We start from the raw sequence: 16,781 nt of genomic DNA on the forward strand, positions 1-16,781 counted from the left end.
TATTCTTGTGCTGTGTGTCATCTGTCTGTCAGGCTCATAACCTGATGTAACCCTTGATTTCGCAGACAGACAGGCTTATCTAAATTCTTGCATCAACAAAGTGACCTGGCATGGAAAGGCTCTCTTTTCAAATCTTTGATTTCATAACATTGTCAAAGCAGGATTGCTTTGAATTCTTTGGTGAACAGGCTGAAACATGCATTGTGGCACTGCAGGTATGAAGTCGTTAGGGCTAAGACATGCAGCTCTTTAACGGCAGTGGAGGTTTGAAGTCGAGCTGCCTGGAAGGTGACCCGTGCAGATTAATCAATGTGCACAAAAAAATTGATCCTGCTGCATCAAAAGTGGTGCAAAGCATCATATGACACATAATTCACAAGCAAGGAGTTGCTTCGGTGGAGTTTTCAGTAAACCTAGCGAGTTCTTGAAGCACCTGCTCAGTTATCCACTCCCTTTTGTGCAACTTGCAGAAGATGCTCGAAGTTAACTATGCATATTATGAAGTACTGTATTTCCCTCATAAAATCCATGTTGGAGACTAACCATTTACAGAAAAGTTGAGAGACTTTCAATTTAAAGCTACAGTGTGCAGGATTTAGTGTCATCTAGTGATGAGGTTGCAGAGTGCTTTATGCCGTTGCCAGTCACAATTTTGTTCCCCTTCTGGTTTTCCCTTCTTTGCCAACGGGGTTTCATGTTCTCTTGCCTTCTTTTGTGATAAGTAATATGATCCTCCATTTGATAAAAATGGGGGTTCTCGAACTTGTTAGCATGCACTAGCAACCAGCAGACAGTATATTGGAGAGAAACCACTGGTTCCGTTTCTTTTTTCTTCAGTCTTCCACCCAGGCTGCAATGAAAGGCAAAGCAATTATGTTCCTTTTGGGCTACTGCATCAGCATGGTGGCCTCTGAGGGGGCCCGCTCCCATGTAGATATAAAGACCTCATTTTAAGCTTAAGAAGACACACTGAGTTATTGTTGCAGGTAATTATACACAAATGAACTGATGGTTATGAATGCTATATTTTTGCTAATAAACAACCATAAACCCTGTGCACTGTAACTTTAAGGCAATTAGCTGCTTAGATTGAGTTGAGGCGGTTTATTCATTAGCTCAACATAGGTTAACAAGTTTACTCAAACTGGTATGTTAAGTTTAATCAACCTACAATCTCAAATTCAATATATAAATAAAAGATTTTTTGAAAAATAAACTTTGATATTAAAGCAGATTGTTTTAAACCCCTTCCAAACCTGATCTGGGAGTTGGTGGGTTGAAACGTAAAGGTTGTTCAAGGTTGTAGTGACATTCTTCACATTTGGATATAATTCACCATAACCGAGTGGCCCTCTGTCTGTTCTCTGATATGTTAACACACCCAGCTGTATGGAGCACAGACAATGTGTCCCTTGTCTTACCTGTCAACATGCCGAGGCTTACAGCGTGTATTATACGCATACAAACGTCCCAAAAAGCCATCGCCACTTGGGGTTACATGGTGCTCACTGCCGTACATGTGTTAACAAGCCAAGATGCGTATATTGATGACTTCCCATCAGTGCCCCTGCAGGATGTGTAAATCGATGTCTGCCGACGGGACTCCTGCATGGGTGCTGCGCAATTGGCTGTTCTCTGTTCTGCGCACAAAGCCATTTCCTATGATAACCCATGTGCTCATGCTGTACATACGACAACGCTGTATAAAAGATCTGCGATTTGTGCAAAAGTGCACTCACTACTATACAAACTACTACAACGACTAATTAAGATGTTGAAAGAACAATGCTCACACATATTTGGAAGTTAATTATAAAGTATTTCGACCTACATTTATGCATGCCTTTATGAATATAATGATTCTGTCATACACTAATAGTGAGTGAGTGTGTTAAGAAGATGCATCTTTTACAAACACCAATAGTGCATTTATGATGATAGTTATTAATGGTTGTGTGAACTCATCTAAAGTGAGGGTTTTCTAAAGGTTAACAGTGCAAACACAGAAATTGCTACAAAACATTCAAATACCAATTGACTGCTATATGTGACTATAATATACTCCTACTTGTATTTTATTGATATCATGCATAAGCCTCCCAAATGTACCATGACATTATTTTATGTGATCGTATCGCTGTTTGTAAAATATGTAGAAACATACTCACTATTAGTGTATTTCTAAATCATTACATTTATAAAAGCATACATAAATGTAGGTCTAAATAGTTTATTAATCATTAACTAATGCATTCCAGCTGATCTTGCAAACCAAAGACCTGTTAATAACTGAAATATTACTTAATTTAGGAGTGATTTGCATATCATTTTTTAAGTATGATGATTTAATTAATAAAGTAAAACAAAAACAAAATGCACTAAACCACAGGCTGATGCATTTCTTGGGCTGAATGGGGTCATAACATATGCTTGATGGCATTCCTTCAATTTCTTGGTGTCAGTACTTACGGTCCCGGGGGGGGGGGGTGGGAGGGTGGAGAGATGACCTTTTGGTTTTATTTTGCAGAGCTCCAGGAGACAGAACACAGAGCGAAAACTGGCTTTAAGCACCTCATAAAGTAGTTTTTCCAAACCACCGAACCCAAATTGCACGCTGGGTTTCATCCTGTTATCTCTACCACACACACTGCACGTGCACGCTGGATCACTGCAACCCAGACGAAGTTCAAATAAATGTTTTTTGCAAGATTATGGAACTTTATTCTAATATAGATACAGTTGGGTCCACAAGTATTTGGACAGCAACACAATTGTAGTTTTGATTCTACACATCAGTGAAATGATGAATATGTCCTTGTAGAGTAAACATTTAGCTTTAAAGCAAAAATATCACCACCATCAAGGGATTACTGCCTCATTTTTATACACAGACCCTCCATTTTCAGAGGCCATAAGTAAATGGACAAACTAAATATAGGTGTGTTCATGAAAGCAACACTTTTACAGCCAGTTTTCCTTAAATAAGTCAGGAGATGCATACATAAACATTTCACTGAATATATTTTCAGAATGGAATCCACCAAGCTGCTCATGGCCGCTCTGGAGGAGTTATGTGGCTGTGATTGGAGAAACGGCTTTAGAGAAACAGAACAAATCTAGGCTTAAGTCTCCCATGTGCCTTGTGACAAGCTAAAATTTCAACTCATTATTTACAAAATCCATGTTTCTCTGTTTTTCACCTGGCTGCTGCAGATAAATTATTCCAGAGATGTGGGGATGACTTTATTCCCAGCAGTGAGTGACATTTGTGCAACATTAGTTGTGCTTTCTGGAGGCAAATCCTGCAAATTCCTAATTTTGGCACTTTTTAAAATATGAAACCACAATGCTTTAAACTAAAAATGACAGCATATCACTTGTAGCATAATTTCTCACCTGCAGGATCTTCAGCTAATTATTTCCCTGCTTGTATGAGGTGCACAGCGTTTACTTTATGGAGCTTGGTGGCAAATGGAATGTCAATATTTGCAAAGGATCTACATGTGACTCTTCCAAATACAGCTTACATTCAATTTTTCACACCAGTGAGTACAAAGGACCGTTTTTACTGACATTTAGCTGAATAATAAAGAATAATAGAATAATAAATAGAAGAATAATAATAATAAAGCCAAGGTTGTGGTTGAGCAACATACGAAGTGAATGGAATCATGAACAGAGGGTGTGTTTGCACACAGGAATGCGCTAAATCAAAGAAATAAAGATTAATCATTAGGATCAAGGTTATTGGGGTCAAAGGTCAAAATGCAGGCTTTTCCGCTCCGATTTGCACCAAACCTGGCACACACGTGGACATAAGTTCAAGATTTGCTCAGCAAGGACAAATTTTCCAGAGGTCATCTGGGGCTAAATTTATGTCTGCCTGTCTGTTTGTTGGCCTCCTCCTCCTCCTCTCACACCTTGTGCTAATTTCTACCAAATCTGGTATGCCAGTGAAGGTTGACCCGTTCATTTTCACGAAGGAATTTGGGTATCACTTCATTTCAAACAAATGTGTGACACACTTAGATGGATTCCAAGACATTTCCCTGGAAAAGTCAGCCAGACGTCAATCATTTGGGTGAAGATCAAGGTCAGGTTGTTGAAGCCGATGCTGTCTTTGTGCTACTATTACACACTATTTTATCCAGTTTTGCAAAGAATTTCATTAGAAAACCTGCCAGATGCGTAAACAGGGGTAAAATATTCCAGCATGCATCAATTGAATGTATGCATGAGTGTATGCATACATGCTTGCGTGCAAGCGTGCGTGCAGGCATGCACGCGTCACTGAATGACTGGAGTATGCGTGTTACAAGAGAAACAAAGAAGCATCTCACTGGTTTTACTTGTGGTAAACCTTGTCTTGTTGTGTTAGGCGTGTTGCTGCTTGCTCGCACACACACACGGGCCTCTTCCTTACAGCCAATCAGAACACTTCCCTGATCACAGGTCCCCACTGTTTTATCCGTTATCATGTAATAAGATTTACACAGAGTGCAGCGGCTTACAGTCGTAATTCCGGGGCAGGCTGAAGGATGTGATGGAGGCAGCAGGGGCCTAAAACACTGTGCCCTCTGCAGAAGCCTTTAAGGGCCACACTGTACCACAGCCACCGACTATGTGCACTGACTGTTTTGTCTTCCTTCTCCGTGTCTCATATCTCCATGGAAAATAATTCATCAACTGACACACTTATTTTGGCTCACAAGTCAAACAAAATGCTTTTTTCAAAGTATTTAATTACCTTTCCACTGCGTCAGTGAACTGGAACAAAACATTCGCTCAGAAAATTGATTTTGACATTGGGATCAGCTTACACGGCAATGATGTGATCTGCAAATATAAATATAGGCAGCAAATTCCAACACCAGGGGCACAGTCAGGATTCAGTGATACAAGTGTTTCAAAACAGTGTGTCATTTTTAAGCAGTTGTTTAATCTCTTGCTTTTGTTTTGAAATTGACAAAAATTCTGACAATTTAGATTCTTGACTGTCTTGAAACGGTGAATCATTTTGGAAACCAGATGTTTCATTTAGTGTTTTGGACCCTTCGACATACTGAATCATTTTGAAAACAACTTGGTTAATGTAACATTTGAGCCAATAGGAACAAAGAACAATATATTTGTCAAGCATATATTTGAAAGCATTAGTTATGTCATTTAATTCTTTAATCAATTTCAAAATGGTGAATGGAATCCCTACTGTGAACTGGATGCCATCTTCATCATATTTTGGAACTGCAGATCATTTATTTATTTATTTTGAAGCACTTACTTAGAGTTTTGAACATTTAAAATCACTGGCATTTAGTTCTGAGAATTTCAGAACAGTAGATTATTTTCCCAACAATTGCTTTATTGTGTATTTCAAATGTTGAAACAGTAAATCATTTTCTGAAGCAACTGTTTCATTGTTTTCAAGTTTGTTTGTTTGTTTGTTTAATTATTTATTTTAGCTTTTCTGAATGTAATTATTCCCTGAATCATTAAAAACCCCACCATCCACTTGATGATGCCATTGCAATACTTTAAAACATTTGAATTGTGAGATTTATTTTCAGCAGCGAATGGTTCATTCACCCATTGATTCATCACGCTTATAGCAATTATGAATCATTGTTCAATAACTGCTTTCCTTTATTGTTTGGAGCCTTTCAAAACAGTGAATTGTTTCATGAAGCAATTGGTTCATATATATATATAATTTTTTTCCATCAGTGGCTACATTTCCAACACACCTGAACAAACCACTCCAGCTGGCAATATTTCCAGCACTGGAAAAACAGATGTTTCTGTCAGGTGTGAAAGGTAATGGATTATTTTTGTTTTTGTTTTGTTTTTTTTTTGTTTTGTTTTTTTGAATGGGGATCTACCCTCCGGATACTGTTATAAACCAACAGTCCAAATCAGTATAGTCATATATGTTTTTTTTTTTAAATTATTATTATTTTGCACACCATGATCTTTTTAATATTCTGCCTGTTAGACTGATTAAAAGCTCTATAACAACAAGCTCTATAACTTTATATTCACAAAACAAAAAAGTTGGGTCAGGTCTCAGGTGATTTGCTTTTTCATTTTTTTTTCTTTCCCTGGGTCTTACCCTGAAGCTCTTGTTTCATTGAACAAACAATTATGCTTTTGTTGGCAGCACACCATGTAACCAAAGAAATGTGAGAACTGATAACACTGATCAGTGTTAATTATAGTGGCTCCTTTTTGGAGATATTTAGGGGTTTTAAGGTTTGCCTTAACCCCTGTGAAGCTCCTTTGGGTGACTTATATTGAGATTTGGCGCTATATAGGATGTTTGTGATGTGATTTATTCTGACAGCCCTATAAACAGCAAAACAAGCTGAAAACAGGTGAAAAGGAGACCTGTGCGGGGCAAAGGTCACCACCATACATGCATGTTATCTTCATTGACGTGCAAACCCATTATGTAATGCTTTGTTTGGGATATATGCATAACAGTTTCATTTTGGGAGGGCTTGATTGTGATTTGGCTTCGTGCTGGTAACAATGTTGGATTTGCATATTGAAACTGTAGCTGAGCAAGTACGTGAGTTGACAGCTTGTGAAAGCAACAACTCAAAAATGAGAAGTGATGTTGTTGTGTAACTCACCGCATTAAGAGGACACATATTGAAGATGGTGCGTTTTGACTGTGGTTTACATTGATGCACCAAATCAATGGAAAAAGCAACTTTTTTTTGCATACATAATTTCCTATAGACATGTCTGCCACCTGCTGGACATTATTGAATAGTGCCGTGTTTCTGATGGCAGTTTATGCTCATTTAACCACATTTTTGTTTATTCGAGTTTGTTCTTATGTTTTTGTGTTTATATTAGCAATATTTAATGATAAAATAGTCAATAAATGTGTTATAAGCTGTAATATTACACAATGTACTGCATTATATCTGCACTAAAATTACCTTTTGACTTTTCTTTCTTGATGCTTTGTTTTATATTTGTATAGTTAATGAGAACTTTTTAAAATATTATGTTTGCTTGAGAATTTTTATGTAAAACCGAAAGATGAAGTTTCTTCTTCTTCTTTTTTATTTATTTATTTATTTTATTTTTATTTATTTATTTATTTTTTTTGGTTTCTTCCGTTTAGGGTCGCTACAGCAAGAAGCAACAAACAACAAACAAACAAACAAAAGCTATTCTTCCTGTAAACCTAGTGCTGTGTCTCCCTCTGTTGTTGTAATTAAATAATTGCAGCTTTCCGGATTAAAATATTACTAGTAATCATAGCAATATCAATAACACAATAATTCATAACATTTTTACGAGTGCAAGATAAATAATTTAATTTAATGTGTGTTCTAAAAAGCCCGCTTCACACTCTCAACATTTTCATCAGGCATTCTTTGGGCAGCACTTGCTTGCTTTCGTCACGTTGTAGGACCTTAACACGATGTCCATGCTTGCTGAACGTAAGTCGTTAAAAAAAGAAAGTTAATATATTTCCTCGCTTGTATTAATTGAGCACTTTATATGTGTTTTCCTCTTTAAAACAAAGTAGCAACATCCGCTGTAAATTTTGTGAGGCAGAGTGTTTCACTATTGGGTAGTTTTAAAGTACGGCTTTCCAGTGGCTAATTTTTAGCATTAGCTGTGTGTACCATGTGTACCATGCAGGTTAATCGAATTTATTTATTTTATACCACTTCTGTTTACATTCTGGTCTTTTGGTCATAGGAGGAGTTACTCGTTGTGATCACTGATAAGAAACATGATTTGTTTACAGAGCGGTTCAGTGATTTTGTGCTCCAGAAAATCATCTAAATAAGTCAAAGAGGAGAAAATAAGGTCATTAATACTAAATTGCAATTTGTTTAGCTCTTGTTAGCATATTGGCACATAATGAAAGTCATCAGACTTGCCTCCCACAATGCAGTGCATGCCATAGCAACCAGTGCAAAGGGTAAAACAAAATGTCAGTACATGTCCAGAAGGCAGGTCATGGTATCTCCATGGATTAGTCATTCATTCATTTTGTTTACCTGCTTTATCAAGGGTCACGGGGAAGTGGGGGAGTCACTGGGTGAGATGCACAGGCCACTAGGTTCAGTGCTTTAGCCATGCCAAAGTACTGTTGCATTGTTTGTTGCACCATCTACCATCCTGAAGGGAAGCTCTCTCTCTAATTGATCCAGAGGGAGAGACCTCCCTTTCATACTTACTTCACCTGTTTCATTATGCATTAGTCATACTACATATCTCAGTATTAATGTCTCATCCATGCTGTCAGAGCTGCTCAATCTTAACTGCACCCTACTTCTCAGATCAATAACTGACAAACTTCACTGGATGAACCTTCCACTCTCCATAGTAGGCTGAATTGCAACAATAAAGATGTCAGTACTTCCTAAAGTTAATTATCTTCTTTCTATGATTCCATCTCAGCCGTCACTGTCCTGGTTCAGATTACTTGATTTTATCATTACAAAATTTTATTGAAAAACAAACCACCAAAAATCAAACTAATAACTCTTCAGAAACCAAAGACACAGAGAAGACTTGCAGCACTCAATTTCCATCATTATTACCTTGCAAATCAGCTACAGTACGTACACAAATGGATCCATCCCCATCAATCAAAAAAATCCATGGTTGGATATAGAACAGATATTTTGCAAAAACATCACCTTCTCAGACTTAGCATTTCTTAGTCACTCAGTTAAATACTGTCAATGTTTCAAAGTAACTGTTAATATCAGTGACTCTGACTGCCTGGTGGAAATTTCATAAAGTCAAATACTCCACATTAGGTCCATCTAAATTCATTCCAGTCTGGAATAATCCTGACTTTCTCAGCAACAACAACAAAAAAAATTCCACCTCCACTCATGGTCAAATAAAGGGATTACTCAATTACAGCACATCATTCAGAACAACACTAGTTCCATTCGCTCATCTGGTCCAGGAGTTTGGAATCAGAAGCAATCAATTTCTTGAATACTCACACCCTAAAATCCTTAATTCAAGATGCATTCAACATTAAAGCTACTAACCTTAGCCTTCCACCTTCATGTTTAGACTTAATTAATATTCAATCATCAAAAAAATGTCTTTCATATTTAAATAAAACACTCTCCATACCAACAGTAAAATGGGAACATGATTTATCAGTTGGCTCTGATGCCAACTTGTGGATTCAAACCTGCTAAAACATTTATCTTATGACAAAAGATGCAAATCTACAGTTAATACAAGACAAGATACTTCACAGGACAGAAAATGTTTAAAATGGGATTCTCATCTGACATTTGTACAAACTGCACCCCAAAAAAAAAACTGGACACTTAATATCCACGCTATCTGGAACTGCACACCTGTTCAACAATTTTTGTATGAGGTCACAAAGTCACTATCAAGGTTTTTGGATTGTCACATCTCCTTAACCCCCTTTCCCTGCTTACTTGGTGACACTGCAACAATAAACCTGACGAGTTCCAACAGTAAATTATCTCTCATAGCCTAACTTTCGCCAAGAAAACGGTCTTCATGACCTGGAAATTTAGGAGTAACATCAGTATAGCACAGTGGAAAAACTCACTCATTGATTACATCTCTATGGAATACTTCACCCAACACTTGGTCATATAACCCCTCTCCATCTGCCTATAACTCATTATTTGTATTTTTGCATCGTGATTTCTGCTGTGCATGAGAGCCAATCCCCACCTCAATCTCACACAAACACTTAACCTTTTTCTGATTAGAGTTGGAATTTAGTTTTGAAGGAAGAAGACAAGAAAAAAGGTCTATCATTATTATTAACGTTCCAACTATGGTTGTGAACATTAATGTTGCATACTTTGTCTGATTCAGGTACACGCACGCACATGTGCATTCATACACACTCCTACAACCCCTGGCAAAAATTATGGAATCACCGGCCTCAGAGGATGCTCATTCAGTTGTTTAATTTTGTAGAAAAAAAGCAGATCACAGACATGACACAAAACTAAAGTCATTTCAAATGGTAACTTTCTGGCTTTAAGAAACACTATAAGAAATCAAGAAAAAAAGATTGTGGCAGTCAGTAACAGTTACTTTTTTAGACCAAGCAGAGGAAAAAAATATGGAATCACTCAATTGTGAGGAAAAAATTATGGAATCACCCTATAAATTTTCATCCCCCAAATTAACACCTGCATCAAATCAGATCTGCTCATTGACATTGACCCTATGCCATGACATTGACCCTATGTGTCTTTTTGCAAGGAATGTTTTCACAGTTTTTGCTCTATGGAAAGATGCATTATCATCTTGAAAAATGATTTAATCATCCCCAAACATCCTTCAATTGTCCAAAATATCAACGTAAACTTGTGCATTTATTGATGATGTAATGACAGCCATCTCCCCAGTGCCTTTACCTGACATGCAGCCCCATATCATCAATGACTGTGGAAATTTACATGTTCTCTTCAGGCAGTCATCTTTATAAATCTCATTGGAAAGGCACCAAACAAAAGTTCCAGCATCATCACCTTGCCCAATGCAGATTCGAGATTCATCACTGAATATGACTTTCATCCAGTCATCCACAGTCCACAATTGCTTTTCCTTAGCCCATTGTAACCTTGTTTTTTTCTGTTTAGGTGTTAATGATGCCTTTCGTTTAGCTTTTCTGTATGTAAATCCCATTTCCTTTAGGCAGATTCTTACAGTTCGGTCACAGACGTTGACTCCAGTTTCCTCCCATTCGTTCCTCATTTGTTTTGTTGTACATTTTTCGATTTTTGAGACATATTGCTTTAAGTTTTCTGTCTTGACGCTTTGATGTCTTCCTTGGTCTACCAGTATGTTTGCCTTTAACAACCTTCCCATGTTGTTTGTATTTGGTCCAGAGTTTAGACACAGCTGACTGTGAACAACCAACATCTTTGCAACATTGCGTAAGGATTTACTCTCTTTTAAGAGTTTGATAATCCTCTCCTTTGTTTCAATTGACATCTCTCGTGTTGGAGCCATGATTCATGTCAGTCCACGTGGTGCAACAGCTCTCCAGGTGTGTTCACTCCTTTTTAGATGCAGACTAAACGAGCAGATCTGATATGATGCAGGTGTTAGTTTTGGGATGAAAATTTACAGGGTGATTCCATAATTTTTTCCTCAGAATTGAGTGATTCCATATTTTTTTCCTCTGCTTGGTCTAAAAAAGTAACCATTAGTGACTGCCACAATCTTTTTTTCTTGATTTCTTATAGGTGTTTCTTAAAGCCAGAAAGTTGCCATTTGAAATGACTTTAGTTTTGTGTCATGTCTGTGATCTGCTTTTTTTCTACAAAATTAAACAACTGAATGAACATCCTCCGAGGCCGGTGATTCCATAATTTTTGCCAGGGGTTGTATATGCTCTGTTCTCAAACCGAAAAACTGATGTAAGCTGCAGTCTGTGTTTGGTTGGTTTTATTTTTGTTGGTTTATTTGTTTGTCTTCTTGTCTGCTTAGCTGGTTTTGCACTTTTTTGTCCTGTATCACCTTGTTGGTTGACTTGTAAATAAAGGAAAAAAAAAAAAACAACTTGAACACCTGTATGTATTGTATGCTGGTGAACTGATCACCTGTACAGTTGACAGATTCTGGCATTGGACAGTGCACAAGTCATTAACCCCAAAGGTCAGTCACAACCCTCTGTAAACATTTCCAGTTATAGTGCAGCTTTTCCTCCCATTATGTGGAAAAAGCTCAAACATTTACATAAACTCTAATGGTCTTTAATCCCTTCTCACCTATGACCTGAAAGCATATCAAGGAATCCTACAAAAGTCCATTTGAAGCTCCAGTCTGTGTCTTATTGGAAAGGAACATGTTGGAAAGGAACATGTAACATGTTGGTTTCTACTTGACTGTATCTGTTGTGTAACGATGATGTTGCTCATCTTTTTTTCCAGCCCGTAGGAAAGTGGAAGTGGTCTGTTGACCCCAGGAACAGCAGCTGGAGTAATGAATGACTCTAATTTGGTCAGAAGATGCTGGAGCGTATGGGCTGGTCCAAGGGCAAGGTGGGTACAAGATGGATCTTCATGACTTGTGATCTTATGATGTAGTTGTGATTTTTATAGGATTTCCAGTCAGTGGAGCAGTGTCGAAAGTTGCATATTTTACATCAGGATGTCTGGATACTGTTTTTGGAGCAGATTCTGGGTCCACACACAGTGACTTTTCACACTATGTGTTAGTCTCTGAGGTGAAGATCCAAACCTGTAGAAGATCTGACTTTTGCACAGATTGTTAGCTCTTTTAAATTGGGCCATGAGAATTTTACAGCTTTATACTTTTTAGTCTGTCTTTCTTTACTTTTTTAAAGGTTTTATCATTGTGTCAAGCAATTTGAATTGTCTTTCTGTAAATAAATGGAAAAAATAAACTTGCTGTGAGTGTTTAAATGTGCTTGTAAATGTATCAGTGTATTGAGCTCACTCTTGATTGTTGATTACATGCGTTGTCATTTGAAGGGCCTCGGGAGAAGCGAGCAGGGTTCCACAGAACATGTCAAAGTAAAGGTTAAAAATAACAGCTATGGACTCGGAGCCAATGCCAGTCACGAGGTAATCATATTCAACACACACAGAAATATGTCTCAGTTGTCTGTTGCTCTTATTTTGCTAGTCTGGTTTGGGATCGCCCTGCATTTTAGGGGTGATCCCTGCAGTTGAGATGAGTGCAAATGAGTCGGACCCCCTAAACGTCTCTGCAAGCTCCTATTGTAGAAATGTCCATGTTGTTGTCAACCGGTGAATAGAACCAGTATACATTCACATATAACTGACTTCTCATCTGTAGGTTGTTTACAGTTCAGAAAACTGCAGGAAAAAAAGAAGCTGTGCAACTGTTCATGTGTATGATTTGTAATATTTGCATTGATTGGTAATATGCAGTTTTTATTTTCAGTTCTGCTACTTGAAAGGTAAGCCTGAATGGAGGTCTGCAGAGTCATTTCATTTAAAAATGAAATGCATGTGATCAGTAATCATTTCACACATGCACGCGTGTCTCCAAATTAGAACAGAAGGAAAAAAAAATAGCAGTGGTCCTTCACATGCAGGTCATGTAGATGGGCACACAATCGACATCTATTATGTTACTGTGAGAGTACAAATATTTTCAGGTCATTATGACACTGTAGGACAAATTTGACTATGACGGGCCGCAACCGTCTAGATAGGACAGGAGCATCGGAACTGCTAATTTATACACAGCAGTTTACTACAGAAAATCCTTACAAATGTTTAGATTCATTTCTGATTACTCTCCATTTTGAAGTTAAAAATAAACACCAGACAAGGCCCTTTATAAGCCCAAAAGCGAAACGTTTCAGCGGGGTCAAAGCCTAAGCAGTCCCCAAACCCCCGGCTTCTCAAGGTGAATTTTCCACCCCATTACGCTGAGAAGAAATCCCGCTGAGAACCCTGATGTATGATATGTTGATAGAACGGCCACAAAATGTTCTTGAATAGCGCTCAGGTCTGCACTCTGAATATGCATTCTCTAAATAGTGATGTGCACGTGTACATACTCCAAATGGATTGCTTTTATTTGGCGGTATAGAACTTCAAAACTGTGCCCATAATTGCACTTGATATTGAAACATGCTGTTAGAGTGTAATTTGAGATCTGCTGTGTTCACAGGATAACTGGATCGCCCACCAAGATGAATTCAATCAACTTTTAGAGCAACTGAACAACTGTCACAGTCAAAACGGCAATGGTACGTGAAAGGGTTTGTTTAAAAAGATTAATGTAGGCGTAAGACTTTGGACTCCAGTGAATCATTTGTCTCATCTTTGAAACAGTAAAGTTGTCTTCGTAGTAGTATGGCATAGCGGGAGGTTTTGTGATTTTGATCACAGATCTCTAGTTCTGACAGTGACTGTTGCCACAGTTAGTTGCTGACATCATTCAGTGGCTCATACGAAAAAGTTCAGAAATTCTATCAAATGTAGTTTAAGGTGACTGACTGAACAAACTTGTCAGCAACTCCTCAGAGCTGGAGGGGATCTTTCATCCAGATTGACTGGAGAACTTTCAGAGTGACTGTTAGTTTAACGATTATTAAACATATGTGGCGACACTTAAAGATGTAACTGGATATGACGTGTCGGCCGATGAGCTGCAAAGATTGAAGAGCAGTTGTTGGTAATGTTGCTTTCTGACAGCCCAGTATTATACCATACTAACACTAATTACACTCACATTAGTTGCATTTTGTATCACGGCAATGATAAATACTTGGGACAGTTTTGTTTTTAATCCCATCTGTTGCACAGCAGAGGGCGCCACACTGCAGCCTTTACTCTGTTTCACAAACTGAATCTTGATCTCTTAAAAGTGTTATGGAACAAAATATATATATTTTTTTTACTCTCAACCTGCATGTTGTCATTTTTTTTTTTTATTTACTGTTTTTGGTTATTAGAAACTCCACCAGAGGAGCAGAAAGGCTTCAGCTTGGAAGAGAAATCCAAGACTTCCAAAAAGCGAGTTCACTACACGAGTTCACAAAGGTGAGTATTTTTTTTTTCCTCCACAGCACCATAAAGTTTCATAAAGTTTATGAAACTTGATCTTCTGGTCACGCTGAGTAAAAGTGCCGAGCTGAACATTTGATCTGACTTTTATATCAGATTAATTAGTTTGAGGAGGAACGATGAGTTGATTTAAGGTCATGGGTTTAATTAAAGTGCTTCTGTGAGCTTTCCAGCTGCACCACCACACACACACACACACAGACGGACGGACAGACTCCTTCAGCCCGGGTCCAACCTCATGCAGTCTTGGCTCAGTCCACAGATTCTGATCAGAGTTCTGTCAGCCTGTGCTGGGTCACTTGACCCGGTCAGTGGTAGACGAAGTTATTAATAACTTACGTGCAGCACTCCTTCCGACATCAGGAAGTTGAGATTTGCTGGTCAAGGCCAACGCACCAGTAGGCATGAGGAGGAATTTGGTGTTCAGCACCACTGGAGACCAAGATGAACATTCTGGAGTCCATATTTTAACGCTGGCTCACTGTGGTTGAGTGGTTACAGGCCTGACGTGTTCCGACTGATTTAGGGCAGAAAACATTAAATTTGCTTTTAGGTCATTTCCAATTATTGATGATTAACTGGTTTATAAAATGTCAACCAGTGATGGGAATGTTCACCGCGGTTTTATGCAGCTCAGATTCACGTCTTTAAGTGTCATCTTGCAGAAGCAAGAATTGGAGAATGTTTTGCAGTTTTTCCTCATAAATTGTCTTAAATAATTCATTTTCTGACTAATCAGTCATTCAAACAGAATTTTCCAATATGCCTGTTTGCTCTTTTTTTAAAGTGTATTTTTTTTTGTCAGTTTATAATTAGTTTTATGTTCCTTTCCCACAAAATCAGTGCATTACTTAATCAATAATGTGTGTAAGTGCGTTTTTTTTTTTTTTTTTTTGGGTGCAAATAAACCTTTTAAGGTCAGTGTACTTGGCAAGACAAACATCTCAACTTTATCTCACCTGGAAGAGTCTTGTATATTTTGAGTAGCAACTTCCTGTTTCCTGTTTGAGGCATCTGGCATGTCCATTTGCTGGCTCCCCAAAAACAACATCTCCCATGGGCTGTGTGACCTATTAGATGACGTGTTTGATAAAATATGACCTCTGTCTCTCCCCCCCAAATCACACGTTCAGTCTGTTTTTGTGATCTTAACTTAGAAGGATCCAAAAAGGAGGTTGTATTCCTCACAGATAAGATGCACCTACATGAAGGAGGCCTTAGACGCGACGTGTGAAAAACACACTGATGTTTGGTAATATTCAAATACCACGTTACACGTCACAATGATTTAGCCCTTCTCTCAGATTAAACTTTTATCTTGTCACCAGGTTTCATCAAAATATGTTCATTACTTTTGAATAATCTTGAAATCCAAAATAATTATGATAGTAATGAACAGTAAAATGCAACATTGTGGCAGTTTGTACTTTAGCACCTAAAAATAACTAAATTATTATTTCTTCATGTTCTAATTGACAGTTCTTTGTGATTCATGAACTAAACTGACAGCACATCGATAGATTAGGAGCCTGTCCAGTGTGTGCCCCGCCTATTGCCCAATATCTGCTGTGATAGGCTCCAGTCCCACTCACGGCCCTGAACTGGAATAGAGCGGGTTTAGAAAATGTATGGCTAGGCGTAAGAGAACGACTGTGCAAAATGTGATTTAATGCACAGAGGAGAGGAGAGCTGGGTATTCATGATGGCTCTCAAATTGTGCCTTTTTTATCTTTGCATTTGAAAAAACTAACCTCTCAGGTCCAGATCCCTTCAGTTATCAGCAGCTGTTGGTGAAGGACTGTATTAGTGACGGAGCAAGTAGCACCCAACTCAGATAGTTGACATTCTGTAGTTTCAGCACTTTTACTTTCTCACAGTTAAGAGTAAGAACGATGAGGTGAAATGCAGGTAATCAGATCCTCACTGGAATTCAATCTGTGCAGTTGAGCTGTCATTTCAACCATCTTTGGCAACATGATACCATTTTAACATGCGTCTGCTTAAAGAAGCCGCAACCGTTGTTGTGCAACAGAAGGGACGCTGTCGCTTTTCAGTTGTCTGTAAACGGCTCCTAACTACACTGGAAACCTGAGAGTTCAGAACTTCACCAGCCTTAAATTGTCCTAAAAGGGAGTAACTGTCAGTCACTTTTGAAAAGAGCTGAGCGGAATGGCCTGAAGTTTAGGTCATGATTAGAATATTTGTAGCAAAGTG

General features: G+C 38.1%; 1 protein-coding gene across 1 annotated transcript in view; it reads left to right on the forward strand.

The window, feature by feature from the left end:
- Nucleotides 1–6,528: 6,528 nt before the first annotated feature.
- The window catches only part of pinx1 (PIN2 (TERF1) interacting telomerase inhibitor 1), a 45,785-nt gene continuing 35,532 nt past the window's right edge, over nt 6,529–16,781 (forward strand). The window contains 5 exon segments of the mRNA XM_034162853.1: nt 6,529–6,564; nt 11,931–12,041; nt 12,495–12,587; nt 13,669–13,747; nt 14,456–14,543. Of these exon segments, the coding sequence (XP_034018744.1) occupies nt 6,529–6,564; nt 11,931–12,041; nt 12,495–12,587; nt 13,669–13,747; nt 14,456–14,543 (407 nt within the window).

Source organism: Thalassophryne amazonica, chromosome 21 (assembly GCF_902500255.1).
Source record: "Thalassophryne amazonica chromosome 21, fThaAma1.1, whole genome shotgun sequence".
Taxonomy (NCBI): domain Eukaryota; kingdom Metazoa; phylum Chordata; class Actinopteri; order Batrachoidiformes; family Batrachoididae; genus Thalassophryne; species Thalassophryne amazonica.